Raw genomic sequence first — 11,097 nt, forward strand, 5'->3', positions numbered from 1 at the left:
CATCAGTTTCTCTCTCTAAAAAAATCAATTGGGAAAAAAAAAAACATGAAAAATTAAAAGAAGACAGGCAGGAAACATAGGTCCCTCAGCACCAGGTGACTGAGGTGCAGCCCTGGGCCCTTTGGTTTGCTCCTGAGTTTCCCTGAAGTTTTCCTCCTCTTTCAGGTGGAAAAACCTGACATCACCTGGACTGAACTTCCTAGGTTTTGTAGGGTCCGTTTAAGGGTGGTAGTCATCATAATCCTCAAGCTTTTTTTTATTTTTAAACATATTTTTATTGATTTCAGAGAGGAAGGCGGGGGGGGGGGGGGCAGGGGGAGAGAGAGAAACATCAATGAGAATCACTGACCAGCTGCCTCCTGCACGCCCCACACTGGGGATCGAGCCTGCAATCCAGGCATGTGCCCTGACTGGGAATCGAACCAAGACCTCCTGGTTCCTAGGTCGACACTCAACCCCTAAGCCACACGGGCCAGGCAATCCTCAAGCTTTGATCTCTCGCTGAGCAGGTGGGATGGACGTGGGCCTTTGGGACAGGCCAGAAGCCACAAAACCAGGTGGAGTGGGCAGGGCTCCCCAACCATTTGAACCCCACACCCAATTAACTTTTTGACCTGTCTACACCTGCCCACACCTGAGCCTAACCCCATAAACATGACTCAGACTTAACCCTGTTTATTGTGGAGGGAAATCGGGGGACACGGAGAAGAGCAGGACCCTCTTCCCTCTCCCCTCCCTGGGCACCTATGGAAGTGGGCATCAGGACTCAGTGACATGGAGTGAGGCTGAGGAGGCCAGAGATCGGAACAAGAGATGAGAAAGGCAGCAGGAGACCCGGGTGGGAGCAGGGTGGTAGGCAGTGAGGCAGGGACACCAGGATGCCCAGTCAGGGATCTGCACAGCTCAACCCTCATCTTCCTCGCTACAAATCCAGTCTGGCCTGCATCTGAGACAGGCACAGGATGGGAGACAGCCAGAACTAAATGGAAGTGGCAGGTAACCAGACCAGAGGGGACTAGGAAGATGGGGGTGATGGCACATTCAGGTGGGAAAAGGACGAGGGAGCCGCTGCCTTTCCCAGGCCAGCCCAGCAGAATCTGCACTTGAGATTATTTTCCCGGAGGAAGGGGAGCACTGGGTATGCTGGGTTTCTGAGGGGGAACGAAACCAAAGCCATAGAGACAGGGAGGACAGAGGGAAGGCTTGAAAGAGCGGAGCAGAGAATGTTGAATTCCGAGAGGCCAGAGCAGGGGGCTGGGTGTTGGGAGAGATGCTGAACAGACTGCAATTCAAGAAGCAAGGGGTCAGGGCCCAGGCCGGGGAAGAACCAAAAGCCCCGAATTGTTGAGGAATAAGTATATGCGGCGCAGGTCGGCAACGGACAAGCCCAGGTTCAAGGGCAGGGCAGCCAGAGGATCCAGGCCTTTAGGCTCCTTCCCAGCATGGGAACTGGGGAGGGGCAGTGAGAGGTTCAGGGCCTGGTAGAACCATTGGATCTGGGACTTGAACAGGGGCAGGCCCAGGATCCCACCAGGGGGCTCAGGCTGGGAGCTCTGGAGCTGAGGGCTGGACCACGAGTTGCAGTAATCATACTGGCAGCACTGGGCCTGGTACCAGTACTCTGAGAAGTAGGTGTTGCGTTTTTCTTGGCAGCGGTAAGAATTGTACTGTCCACAGCCTCGGATGAGGAAGCGAACCCTGGTATCTGGAGGAAGAGAACAGCTCATAAGCCGCTGCCTCCTGTAGTCTCCAAACTTGGCACCCCTACCAAGAACTTTCCCCATCCCTCACCAGACCCAACTTCCACCCGACAGCTTCAGAAATTTAGTCTCGTTACCCCACACCCCCAAACTCCTGACCCCATTTTCCAGGATCCTCTTCTCTCCTTCTTGTGCCCCAGGTCTCATCTATGAGACCAAGCAATGGGCCGTCTCACCAGTAGCCCCTTCCTGAGTCTTGAACTCACTGTAATAGATGGTGATCACCATGCATGGGGATGAGCTACTGATAGTGCATTTCTCCGAGCCAGAAATGCATCCTGCAGAAGGGTCTTCTAAGAGGCAGAGGTGGCAGGTCCGGAGTTCAGGAACAGGAACTGAGGAAGACAGAGGGATGGGAGCAGAGCTCACTCCAAGGTCCCTGCCCTGTATGGAACCTGTGCATCCAGGGTCACAGCCCCACCCCCTTCCTTCCTGTCCCTGGGCCCCACTCACCTTTTCCCACTGCGAAGCCCACCATGACCAGCACACCTACAAGTATATGGGCCTTCATTATGGCATTCTGGGGAGAGGGGCAGTGCCTGAGGGGTGCCCTGCAACTCCACCTTCCCAGGACCATGCTCCTGGGTCCTGAGCGGCAGGGGGATTTTGACAGTCTGAGCAGAAGCTGCCGTGGGCAGAGCTATATTCCTGCCTGGGGCAGGACCTGGGCTGGGTGAGGAAGTGATTAACTTGGCAGGAGGAACAGTGTGTCCTCACCCATGAGGCCTGCTCTCTGAATGTGGGCGCAGTGGCCGAGACAGGCAGGACCTGGGCCTGTATCCAGTGTGCTTCCCAAACACCTATTCCCGCCCCTCAGGGTCCATGAATTAGCTTGTGTGTCCAGCACCACATGCTGCCCTCCCTCACATCAGAGCCAGTCCCCACTGTGCTGGAACTTGGCCTCCCCGTCCTTTTGAGATAAGTATGTCGCAGCTTTCCCAGTGGGGGGCACACAGGACCACACCAGCAGCAATTCTGGGCCTTTTCCCTCTTCTCTCCACCCCTTATTTTCAAACCACTTTCCCTGTAAAACCAAAACTGATAGTGTTACGACCCTTACAGTATAAATAGCCATAGGTGTCCTCCCATCCAAAGCAAACATTTCTCTCATCTTTGAAGTTTGACTTTTCTCTGGGTCTTTTCCTTGGGAGTTTGCACACCCCCATACTCGGTCCTAGGAATTCTGCTCTGCTACTAAAAACATCACCCAATTCACTGGGCACCTATCTGTGCTGGCTTTCAACTGGGGGTGAGCCAGGCCATGAGGGCCCCTGGCATCCAGCACACAACCCTCCCTTCCCTAACCCCAAGCACCAGCAGACCAGCTCATGGCCTTTCTTCCACTTTATTTCATATTCCCACCACAATAATGACTCCTTTAATTTAAACTAAAAACCATAGAGGGTGGCAGCAAAGGAATGGGGATGGGGGTGAGGAATCAGCGAATCGTCTTGACTGGGCTCTTGAAGTTGCTAGCGGCTTGGAGCTGCAGCTGGTAGGCCATCGGATGGATCTTGAAACCGTAGAGCCTGGACCGGGACATAGGTCAGAGAGGCAGCAGGTGAGCCACATGCAGCCCTGCCAGCAGCCTACATTCCGACCTCCCTACCCAGCTCCTCCACGGGCCCGCTCAGTGCTTAAGGGCAGCGGTTCCCAACCTCCTCCCTACAAAATATTTGGGTCTGTATCTTAAATACCCATTAAAACACAAATTCTAGGCTATGTCTGTATACGGATGTCTGTCACTACTTGCTTCACCATAAAACTGAGCTCCCCCCCCCCACCAGAGTAAAGATGATGCTTAGGAAGATAAACCACACTTGAACTGTGGCTCTGAGGATCTTCTTGCAAAGGCGGAACATCCAAGGTGATGGCAAGAACAGCTGTTGTTTAAATGGTGCTTCAAGTGCCAAACATTATTCTAAACACTTCACATATTTAAGAATACCCTGTCAGGCAGGTACCATCAGCATCCCACTTTATGGACAAGGGAACTGAGATACAGGCAATCAAAGAACTCTTCTAAGGTCCCTCAGCAAGGAGAGCCCTAGCTTTGGGAGAAGCAGACCTCAAAAAAGGACCATGCCTAGTCCTCCCTTCTCTTTCGGGTCCCGGGACTTTCCTTTGACCCTTGGTCCTGCTCCCCACCTGGGCACAAACTGGTTGGCAGGCCGCTTGGGCCGGTACTCGGGATGCACCATGAAGAGCATGTGAGGGAAACCAGTGCCGAAGTACGCGCCGTCCGTGTGGTGGTGCCTCGAGGACTTGGGTGTGTACACGTCCATGCACTTGGGGCAGTAGAGCTTCACCATGGCCTCCCCTGGGATGTCCGAAAGGCCTGGGAGACAGTCAGACTCAGCATGCAGGCTCCCCTGACCGTGCCCAAACTCACTCCCAGAGGACCTGCTATATGCTGTCCTTCCTTTCCAACACTCACCGATGGGAAGCATTGGCTGGTTCTCACAGTACACACGTGGACAGTAGCCAAAGTCTCCCTGCTGGTATTTTTCCAACTGAGGTGAATAAAATGGCAAGTGTTGGCGGGGGTGGGTGTGAAGAGAAGGGGCAATCCCTTCCTTTGCCCAACCCATCACTCTGTCCCCCATTCCTCCTGTCTTTCGCTGGCCCAGCAGGCCCTCGACTCCTCTGCTTCCTTTCCTCCAGTGAGGGAGGCTGCAGACCATCAGAGCCATTCACTGTTTATTCTGAGGCAGTCTCTAACCACTTCCAGCCCAAGGTCACACCTCCCTTCCTGAAAACACTCCCTTCAGCACAATTCCCAATCAGGACTGAATTCCCAGCCCCAGGTTCTGAGGCTCTCCTCAGCCAGACTCCTTGCTGAGGAACCTGTTTCTCTTACTGCCTCAGAGGACTCAAGTGGAAGCAGAGAGGCCTCACCATCTGGGCGATGCCACGGTTGGTAAGGATGTAGCGGGCGTGGATCAAGCCATAAAGCATCTCAGCTGCCTGCTCAATCAGGTCACTCTGGTTGGGGTTGTCTTCCAGCTCTTCATCTGAAACATGGCCCCGGCCGAAGGCAACCACTTGTCTTACAGCTTTCTTAGGTGCCCTGCCCATCCCCAGGAGCTGCTGGCTACTCAACACCCACCTTTGAGCCTCACCCCACCCATCATGTGGGCCTCTGACCCAGAAACCGGGGCCTCTGACCCTTCCTCCAACTCACGGCAGCACTACCTTCTCTCCATACCTCTCTAGCCCCTGCCTGCTTCTCCTCCTCCCAACTCTAGCCCGGAACTCTTGCCCGGAAGGTGCATGGCAGGAGAAAGAAGCAAAAAGAAGACTCCTGGGGAAACTGGCATTATGGAATAGAGCTGAATTATAGAATGAGAGTATGAGCACAAGTGGTATAAGTCACTAAACTAGTCAAAAGTCAGGTGAGAGATCAAAATGAAGTATGGGATTTGGGGTTAAGGGAGTCAGAAACCAAAAGGAAATTTAGAAAATCAAGCAGATGAACAGGGATTTGAAGATTTAAAAAAAAAAAAAAAAAAAAAAGCATCACACACAAAACAGCCCCGAGGGTGCCTCACCAGGCTCCAGGTCCAAGATCATGTCTAGAGCTTGTCGATAGTGAGGCACCTGCTCGTTGAGCCCAGTGAGATTGAATTTGTCCTGGATGTAGTCTTCATCCACCTGTCAGAATGTGGAGGTGAAGAGGGAACTCATAACAGAATTCTTGGCTTTGACCTGAACAAGTCGCTCCACTGATGCCTTATCCTCAGCACAACTGCTTCTACTCCCCACTCCCAACTCAGCACAGGTACTTGAATCTCTATCCTCAGTTCACACACACCCCCTCCCATAAAAGCTTTGGCTTAAAAAACCCCAAAACGACATGTATTTATTTACTTAATAAGTGTTTGTTTGTTTTTTAACTTTTTAAAAGTTTTTATTTGTTGGTTTGAGAAAGAGAAAGGGAGAGTGAAACACCAATTTCTTGTTCCACCTATTCATGCACTCACTGTTTGCTTCTTGTATGTGCCCTGACTGGGGCTCAAACCCTCAACCGTGGCATATCAGGACGATGTTCTAACCAGCAACCTGGCCAGGGCCTAAATAGGTTTTTACTGATTTTAGGGAGAGAAGGAAAAAGGGAGAGAGAGAGCGGGGGAGGGAGGGAGGGAGAAGGAAACACGGATGGTGGCCTCCTGCACACACCCTGACCAGGGATCCAGCCAGCAACCCGGGCATGGGCCCTGACCATGGCACCTTTGACCTTTCAGTGCACGGGACTATGCGCCACCAACTGAGCCATACGGCTGTCGCTGGAGAGGCACTACCATCTTCACTTTTTTTGCTAACCAAAAAGACACAAATTCACTTGTCCAGTATTACACTGCTGGAGGGTGGCAGGGTTGGGAGCTGGGCCCCAGTCGTGCCACTTCACCACAGGTTGGTGGGTCACTGAGGGGACTCTTCCTGGACAGGAACAAGTTTCTATGGAAGCATGTGAGAGGTGTGGGAGGCCGAACGTGTGGAGCGTATCTGGGCAGGCTGTATGTGGACAGAGGAGGAAGGTCGAGAACTCACTTCACAGAAGAATTCATTGCCACGGAGCCCACAGAACCAGGAGATCCAGGACACCTCCTCTGAGCTGCTCATCTTCACGTCAGCTGGAGAAAGTGTGTCCGTGTGACTCAAGCTCCCACTGCCCTCCGACAACAAAAGAATGTGGGCCCACCTTTTCTTAAAGGATCCCAGATTCTGGAGCACCTCTCTTCACCTCCTCTTATTTACACCTCAGCCCCTTTTCTCTGAGATTAGGATTCTTTGGGGTCCCACCGGAAACCGACAGGTCTTGATCTACCAGTCCTACCCACATCCCCGACGCCCCTGAAGGCCGGCCCCGGCTCGGCTCCCTACCCTCTCAGGTCTCTGCAGGTCCCAGCGCCTTTCCCAAAGGTTCCAAGTTTATCCTTTCCAAGCAAGAGCTGGGCCCCTCCTTTTCTCATGGTCTGGGGGTGGCCCTACGGTCCCTTTCGCGGGTCTCCTCACATCCCGCCTCCGCCCCTCAAGCCACCCTTTCCTTCCTCTCCCGGTGCCCGTCTGGTTCACTTCCTTCCCCACCCGCATATCGAGGCGCGGGGACCCCCATGTGCCGCGCCCAGGAACAGGGTACTCGGCGCGGCGACAACCTTGTAAGACTCACCGTCTGGACGGGGGCCGGGACCAGGGTGGGGGAGGGGAGTCGCTACTTCCAAGAAACGGCGGCGACGGCTACAGCGCAGGCCGCGGACCCGATCGCGGCAGGCGAAGTGTGTGTGTGTGTGTGTGTGTGGGGGGGGGGCGTGTGTAAACTGGAGTGCGGGGAAGAGGGCAACGCGCAAGCGCCAAGGGTCAGGCGCCGCGGTGGATGTCGGGAGATAGAGTTCCTGAGAGGGAGAAACTGGCGAAACCAGGGCAAGGCGAACTACGAATTCCAAGGTGACCCGCGCACGACCCTGGTGTCGCGAGGCCCCTGAGGAAGACGCTAGGGGCGGGACGCAGCGAGGCGCCACCGGAAGCGGAAGCCCAGTACCACTCCTGGGCCGGGGAGTATGGGAAATATAGTTGTGTGATCCCGGGATCCGGGGCGAGAGGCGGTGGGGTAAGGGACGAGGCTGGCTGGTGGCTCCCCGCCGCCCGTTCACACAGCGAGCCTCCGGCCCCTGCGTGCTCTGCCTAGGGAACTGACCTCATCCCAACCAACCCTTTGCCTGCGCCAGGCGCGCTCTGGGATCCCCGATGGGGCCCATATTTTGCTGAGGGACCTGGGTAGGATGCGCTGGGCTGAGCTGGGTGGTGAGAGAACCGGGCGGCCTAGTGCGCTAACCTGAGGTGGTGTCAGCCATTCTGCTGTTCGTCCCTTTGCACTTCTCCACTCCCACTTAGGGCTTGAATGGGCGCTAAGTGAGACCTTCGAACCCTGGTTGAAGTAATGGTGAGGGGCAGCGTGACGTTATTTTACTTCCCAGTCCTGGGTATTACATAGGTTTTCTCTCCGCCTTCCCAGGGCCTTTCTTAATCCAGAGAGTGGTTTCCCAGCTCCAGAAAATGAGTTCAGAGCAGGGGCCACGTTGAGGGGGGCGAAGGGCGTTGTGGGGCGTTATGTAAAAGCAAGACCTCCAACTGACAGATCCTCTGTCCTCGCGCCACCTAGGCACGTGGCGCTTTGCGTGAGTTCTGTTGGAAAGGTTCCAGGGCCGGAAACAACCAGGCGCTTTCTGCACGCCTGCGTCCTCAAGTAATCTTTGTGGGGTTTTTCCCAGCCACGCTTTTGTCTTCAAATAGTCTGGCTATTTAATTACGTGACCTCCTTTGCTTGGAGTAGCGCCATTTTGCAGTAAGGATGCAGACTGCAGCCTCTCCCCAAATTTGCTCCCTGCTTTTGGAGAAGTGTCAGGTGTTTTTGTTTGAGAAGACGGCATTCGAAATAGACACTCAAAATAGGATGGAGGAAGATTTAAGAGCCAGGCTGATTGCTTTTCTTAATCGTTTGTCTTACAGAGTGATGAAGTAGTTTTAGAGAGGCATTTACTATTTATTGTTGATGAAGCTGGGAGTGGGGGTGGAAAGCAGGAACTCTGAGCAACTGCCTCATGGAGTCTTTGTTCACCTTCACTCTTGGGCATGGTCTGTTACTACAGGGTTCCCTGTTCTCCCACGTGATCTATTGCCTTAGGCCCAGTAGGGATTTAGGTTGTGGCATCACTTTTGGGGTGGGAGAGGTTTTTTTACTCTAAGGCTACTTTCCTTCATCCCAGCAGGTCTCTGGACTGGCTTGCTGGTCTCATCTTCCCCTTGCCTAGTCTCATTTTTGAAGCTCTCCCAAGCCATGTCCAGACCCTCCCTCATCACCTTCACCCCAGCCACTGACCCCAGTGACTTCTGGAAAGATGGGCAGCAGCAGTCACGGGCTGAAGAGCTGGAGCCTACCTTGGATGGGGCTGCAGCCCGGGCTTTCTATGAGGCCTTGATTGGAGATGAGAGCAGCACTCCTGAACCTCAGAGATCACAACCTGAACCTGCCAGTGAGAGAAAGAGGAAGAAGAGAAGAATGATGAGAGAGGTTGCAACAGAAGCATCAGGAGGACATGGTCAAAGGAGATCCCTTGAGGCTGAGGACAAGATGACTCATCGGATACTGAGGGCAGCCCAGGAGGGGGACTTGGCAGAACTAAGAAGGCTGTTGGATCCCCATGAGGCAGGGGGAGCTGGGGGGAATATCAATGCTCGGGATGCCTTCTGGTGGACCCCCCTGATGTGTGCTGCCCGAGCTGGCCAGGGGGCTGCTGTGCGCTATCTCCTGGGCCGGGGAGCTGCCTGGGTTGGAGTTTGTGAGCTGGGTGGCAGGGATGCTGCTCAGCTGGCTGAAGAAGCAGGCTTCCCTGAGGTGGCCCGCATGGTCAGAGAGAGTCATGGAGAGACGAGGAGTCCAGGGAACAGGTAAGGGGAAGCCTTTGCCCATGCCCATCTTTAGTGTGTTCTGCCCTTCCTAGCCACTCCACACCAGCAAAGAGCTGAAGGGTTCTCTTCCCAGTCTCCCAGTGTAGATAGATAAGGCACTGTACTAGAACGATTATGAGCATGAGCTCTGGGTTTAAATGCTAACTCTGCTTAACTTGGGCAAGCAACCTAATGTCTAGGTACCTCAATTTCCTTATCTGAGAAATGGTGGTAATAAGAGCACCTTTCTCATAGGTTTGTTAGGATTAAACGGGTTAGTATATGTCAAGTGTTAGAACAGAGCTTTCCACATAGTAAGCACTGTATAAATATTAGCTATAGCTATTGTATTCCTTCCTTGTGAGGTCTGGTTACCATCTCTTTACACAACTTTCCCCCTCTGGTCTTTCATTGCTAAGTGGGGAGGAATGCAATTTGTTCCTTAGAAAGACTGGAAGGACCTTGTTGCGCCACCCCCCCGTCCACCTCTACCCTTTCTCTGCCCTCAATCCTTTCTCTTCTTCCTCTGCAGGTCCCAATCCCTGTCCACCCAGTACTGTGAGACCTGTGATGCCTACTTCCAAGACTCTAACCACTGCACATCTACTGCTCACCTGCTGTCACTGTCCCGCGGTCTCCGGAACCCCAGTCTGCACTTTGGGATGCCTACCTCCAGCCCAGGCTTCAAGCTGCTGCTGAGGGCAGGCTGGGAGCCTGGAATGGGTCTGGGACCCTGGGGCAAGGGCCGTGTCAACCCCATCCCCACTGTCCTCAAGAGAGATCAGGAAGGGTTAGGGTACAGATCAACATCCCAACCCAGAGTCACACACTTCCTGGCTCAGGATACCCGGGCTGTGGCTGGGAGGGAGAGAGCTCCTCAGGCAACCACACTGAGCAGAAGGGAGGAGAGAAGGCAGAAGGACAAGGACAAAGCCTGGGAGCGGGATCTGAGGATATACATGAACCTTGAGTTCTGACCTTGGCAAAGTCTGACACTGGACTTCAGTTGAAGTCTGAACTTGTGCGTCTGACCTGGGCACTTTGAGTTACACTTCCTGGTGTCTGCTCAAGTCCCAGACACTCAGATTTTTTACCTTTGAGAGAGGGGCTGAGAGTTGAGAAATAAATCAATCATCTCACTTGTTTTGTGTTTTATTTTAAAAATATGTATTGGGAGGATGCTCAACCACTGAGCACCACTGGTGTGTTTTCACTTTTCTGGAAGCTGTTACGGGGAAGCCAAACGAGTCGGGACCACATGCAAGCCTCACACCTGAGCCAGAAGGGGCAGCCTCTGCAGGTGGCATGATAGGGTCACCTCCCTGCCAGCCCTAGCCCTTTTCTAGAGCACCCCACCTACTCAAGATAGGATCTTGAATAGGGTGATGAGAGTGGGGATGGGCTTATAGGAAGAGGCCAGTGTGGTGGGAAGCCCTAAGATGATGCAGCCTGTACTCTGTTAGCTGACTGGCACCAGTACTCCGGCCTCTCAAATCTAAACATGAAGCCAAGGTGTTTCACGACCTGAAAATCCCTGAAGGCGGAAACATATCCTATTCGTCTACACTTGTCTTCCCCATACTCCCCTTTCCCTTGTGCTGCTTATACCAGGTGCCAGGCAAATGAAGAGCTCACAGTTGCAAGCCCAGGAAGTGAAATCTGCTGGGAGGGATAGGGAACAGGACTCCTCACAGCTTTCTTTTCCGGAAAGGCCTTTCATGAAGTCATGGACACAAGAACGAGTTGTGGAGTGTGGGGGAGAACCCAAGGCAGGGGGCTAAAATGGCAGGCGAGTTCTGGGGAGCACTGGCGTCCGGGGGCCTCTGGGCGACGAAAATGGGGTACTGCGCTAATACACCGGCCCTGACAGCTGCTGACGTCCTCGGGCTGC

The 11,097-nt window shown here is 53.8% G+C and overlaps 3 protein-coding genes across 11 annotated transcripts; 1 reads left to right on the top strand and 2 right to left on the bottom strand.

Moving 5' to 3' along the window:
* Window positions 1-264: 264 nt before the first annotated feature.
* Window positions 265-2,488, bottom strand: LY6G5B (lymphocyte antigen 6 family member G5B). Its single transcript, XM_080663445.1, has 3 exons — window positions 2,214-2,488; window positions 1,967-2,095; window positions 265-1,705 (listed from the first exon to the last, which is right to left on the bottom strand). The coding sequence occupies exons 1-3, from the start codon at window positions 2,335-2,337 to the stop codon at window positions 1,305-1,307; spliced, it is 654 nt and encodes a 217-aa protein (XP_080519571.1). The 5' UTR covers window positions 2,338-2,488; the 3' UTR covers window positions 265-1,304.
* A 601-nt stretch (window positions 2,489-3,089) lies between these two features.
* On the bottom strand, window positions 3,090-7,164 carry CSNK2B (casein kinase 2 beta). 2 transcript variants are annotated; one of them, XM_080663447.1, is made up of 7 exons: window positions 6,931-7,164; window positions 6,312-6,429; window positions 5,312-5,414; window positions 4,659-4,774; window positions 4,198-4,273; window positions 3,909-4,098; window positions 3,090-3,289 (listed from the first exon to the last, which is right to left on the bottom strand). In XM_080663447.1, the coding sequence occupies exons 2-7, from the start codon at window positions 6,381-6,383 to the stop codon at window positions 3,199-3,201; spliced, it is 648 nt and encodes a 215-aa protein (XP_080519573.1). In that variant the 5' UTR covers window positions 6,384-6,429; window positions 6,931-7,164; the 3' UTR covers window positions 3,090-3,198. The 2 variants fall into 2 exon arrangements, with proteins under 2 accessions (XP_080519573.1, XP_080519574.1); XM_080663448.1 differs by having other exon boundaries at window positions 6,312-6,394; window positions 6,931-7,057.
* Window positions 7,165-7,303: 139 nt separating this feature from the next.
* On the top strand, window positions 7,304-10,345 carry GPANK1 (G-patch domain and ankyrin repeats 1). 8 transcript variants are annotated; one of them, XM_080663437.1, is made up of 3 exons: window positions 7,304-7,701; window positions 8,528-9,206; window positions 9,739-10,344. In XM_080663437.1, exons 2-3 carry the CDS (start codon window positions 8,596-8,598, stop codon window positions 10,181-10,183), a joined length of 1,056 nt encoding a protein of 351 aa, XP_080519563.1. In that variant the 5' UTR covers window positions 7,304-7,701; window positions 8,528-8,595; the 3' UTR covers window positions 10,184-10,344. The 8 variants fall into 8 exon arrangements, with proteins under 8 accessions (XP_080519563.1, XP_080519567.1, XP_080519569.1 ...); XM_080663441.1 differs by having other exon boundaries at window positions 7,305-7,535; window positions 8,525-9,206; XM_080663443.1 differs by having other exon boundaries at window positions 7,307-7,368.
* Window positions 10,346-11,097: the final 752 nt, after the last annotated feature.

Source organism: Plecotus auritus (genome assembly GCF_963455305.1).
Source record: "Plecotus auritus genome assembly, chromosome: 4".
Lineage (NCBI taxonomy): Eukaryota > Metazoa > Chordata > Mammalia > Chiroptera > Vespertilionidae > Plecotus > Plecotus auritus.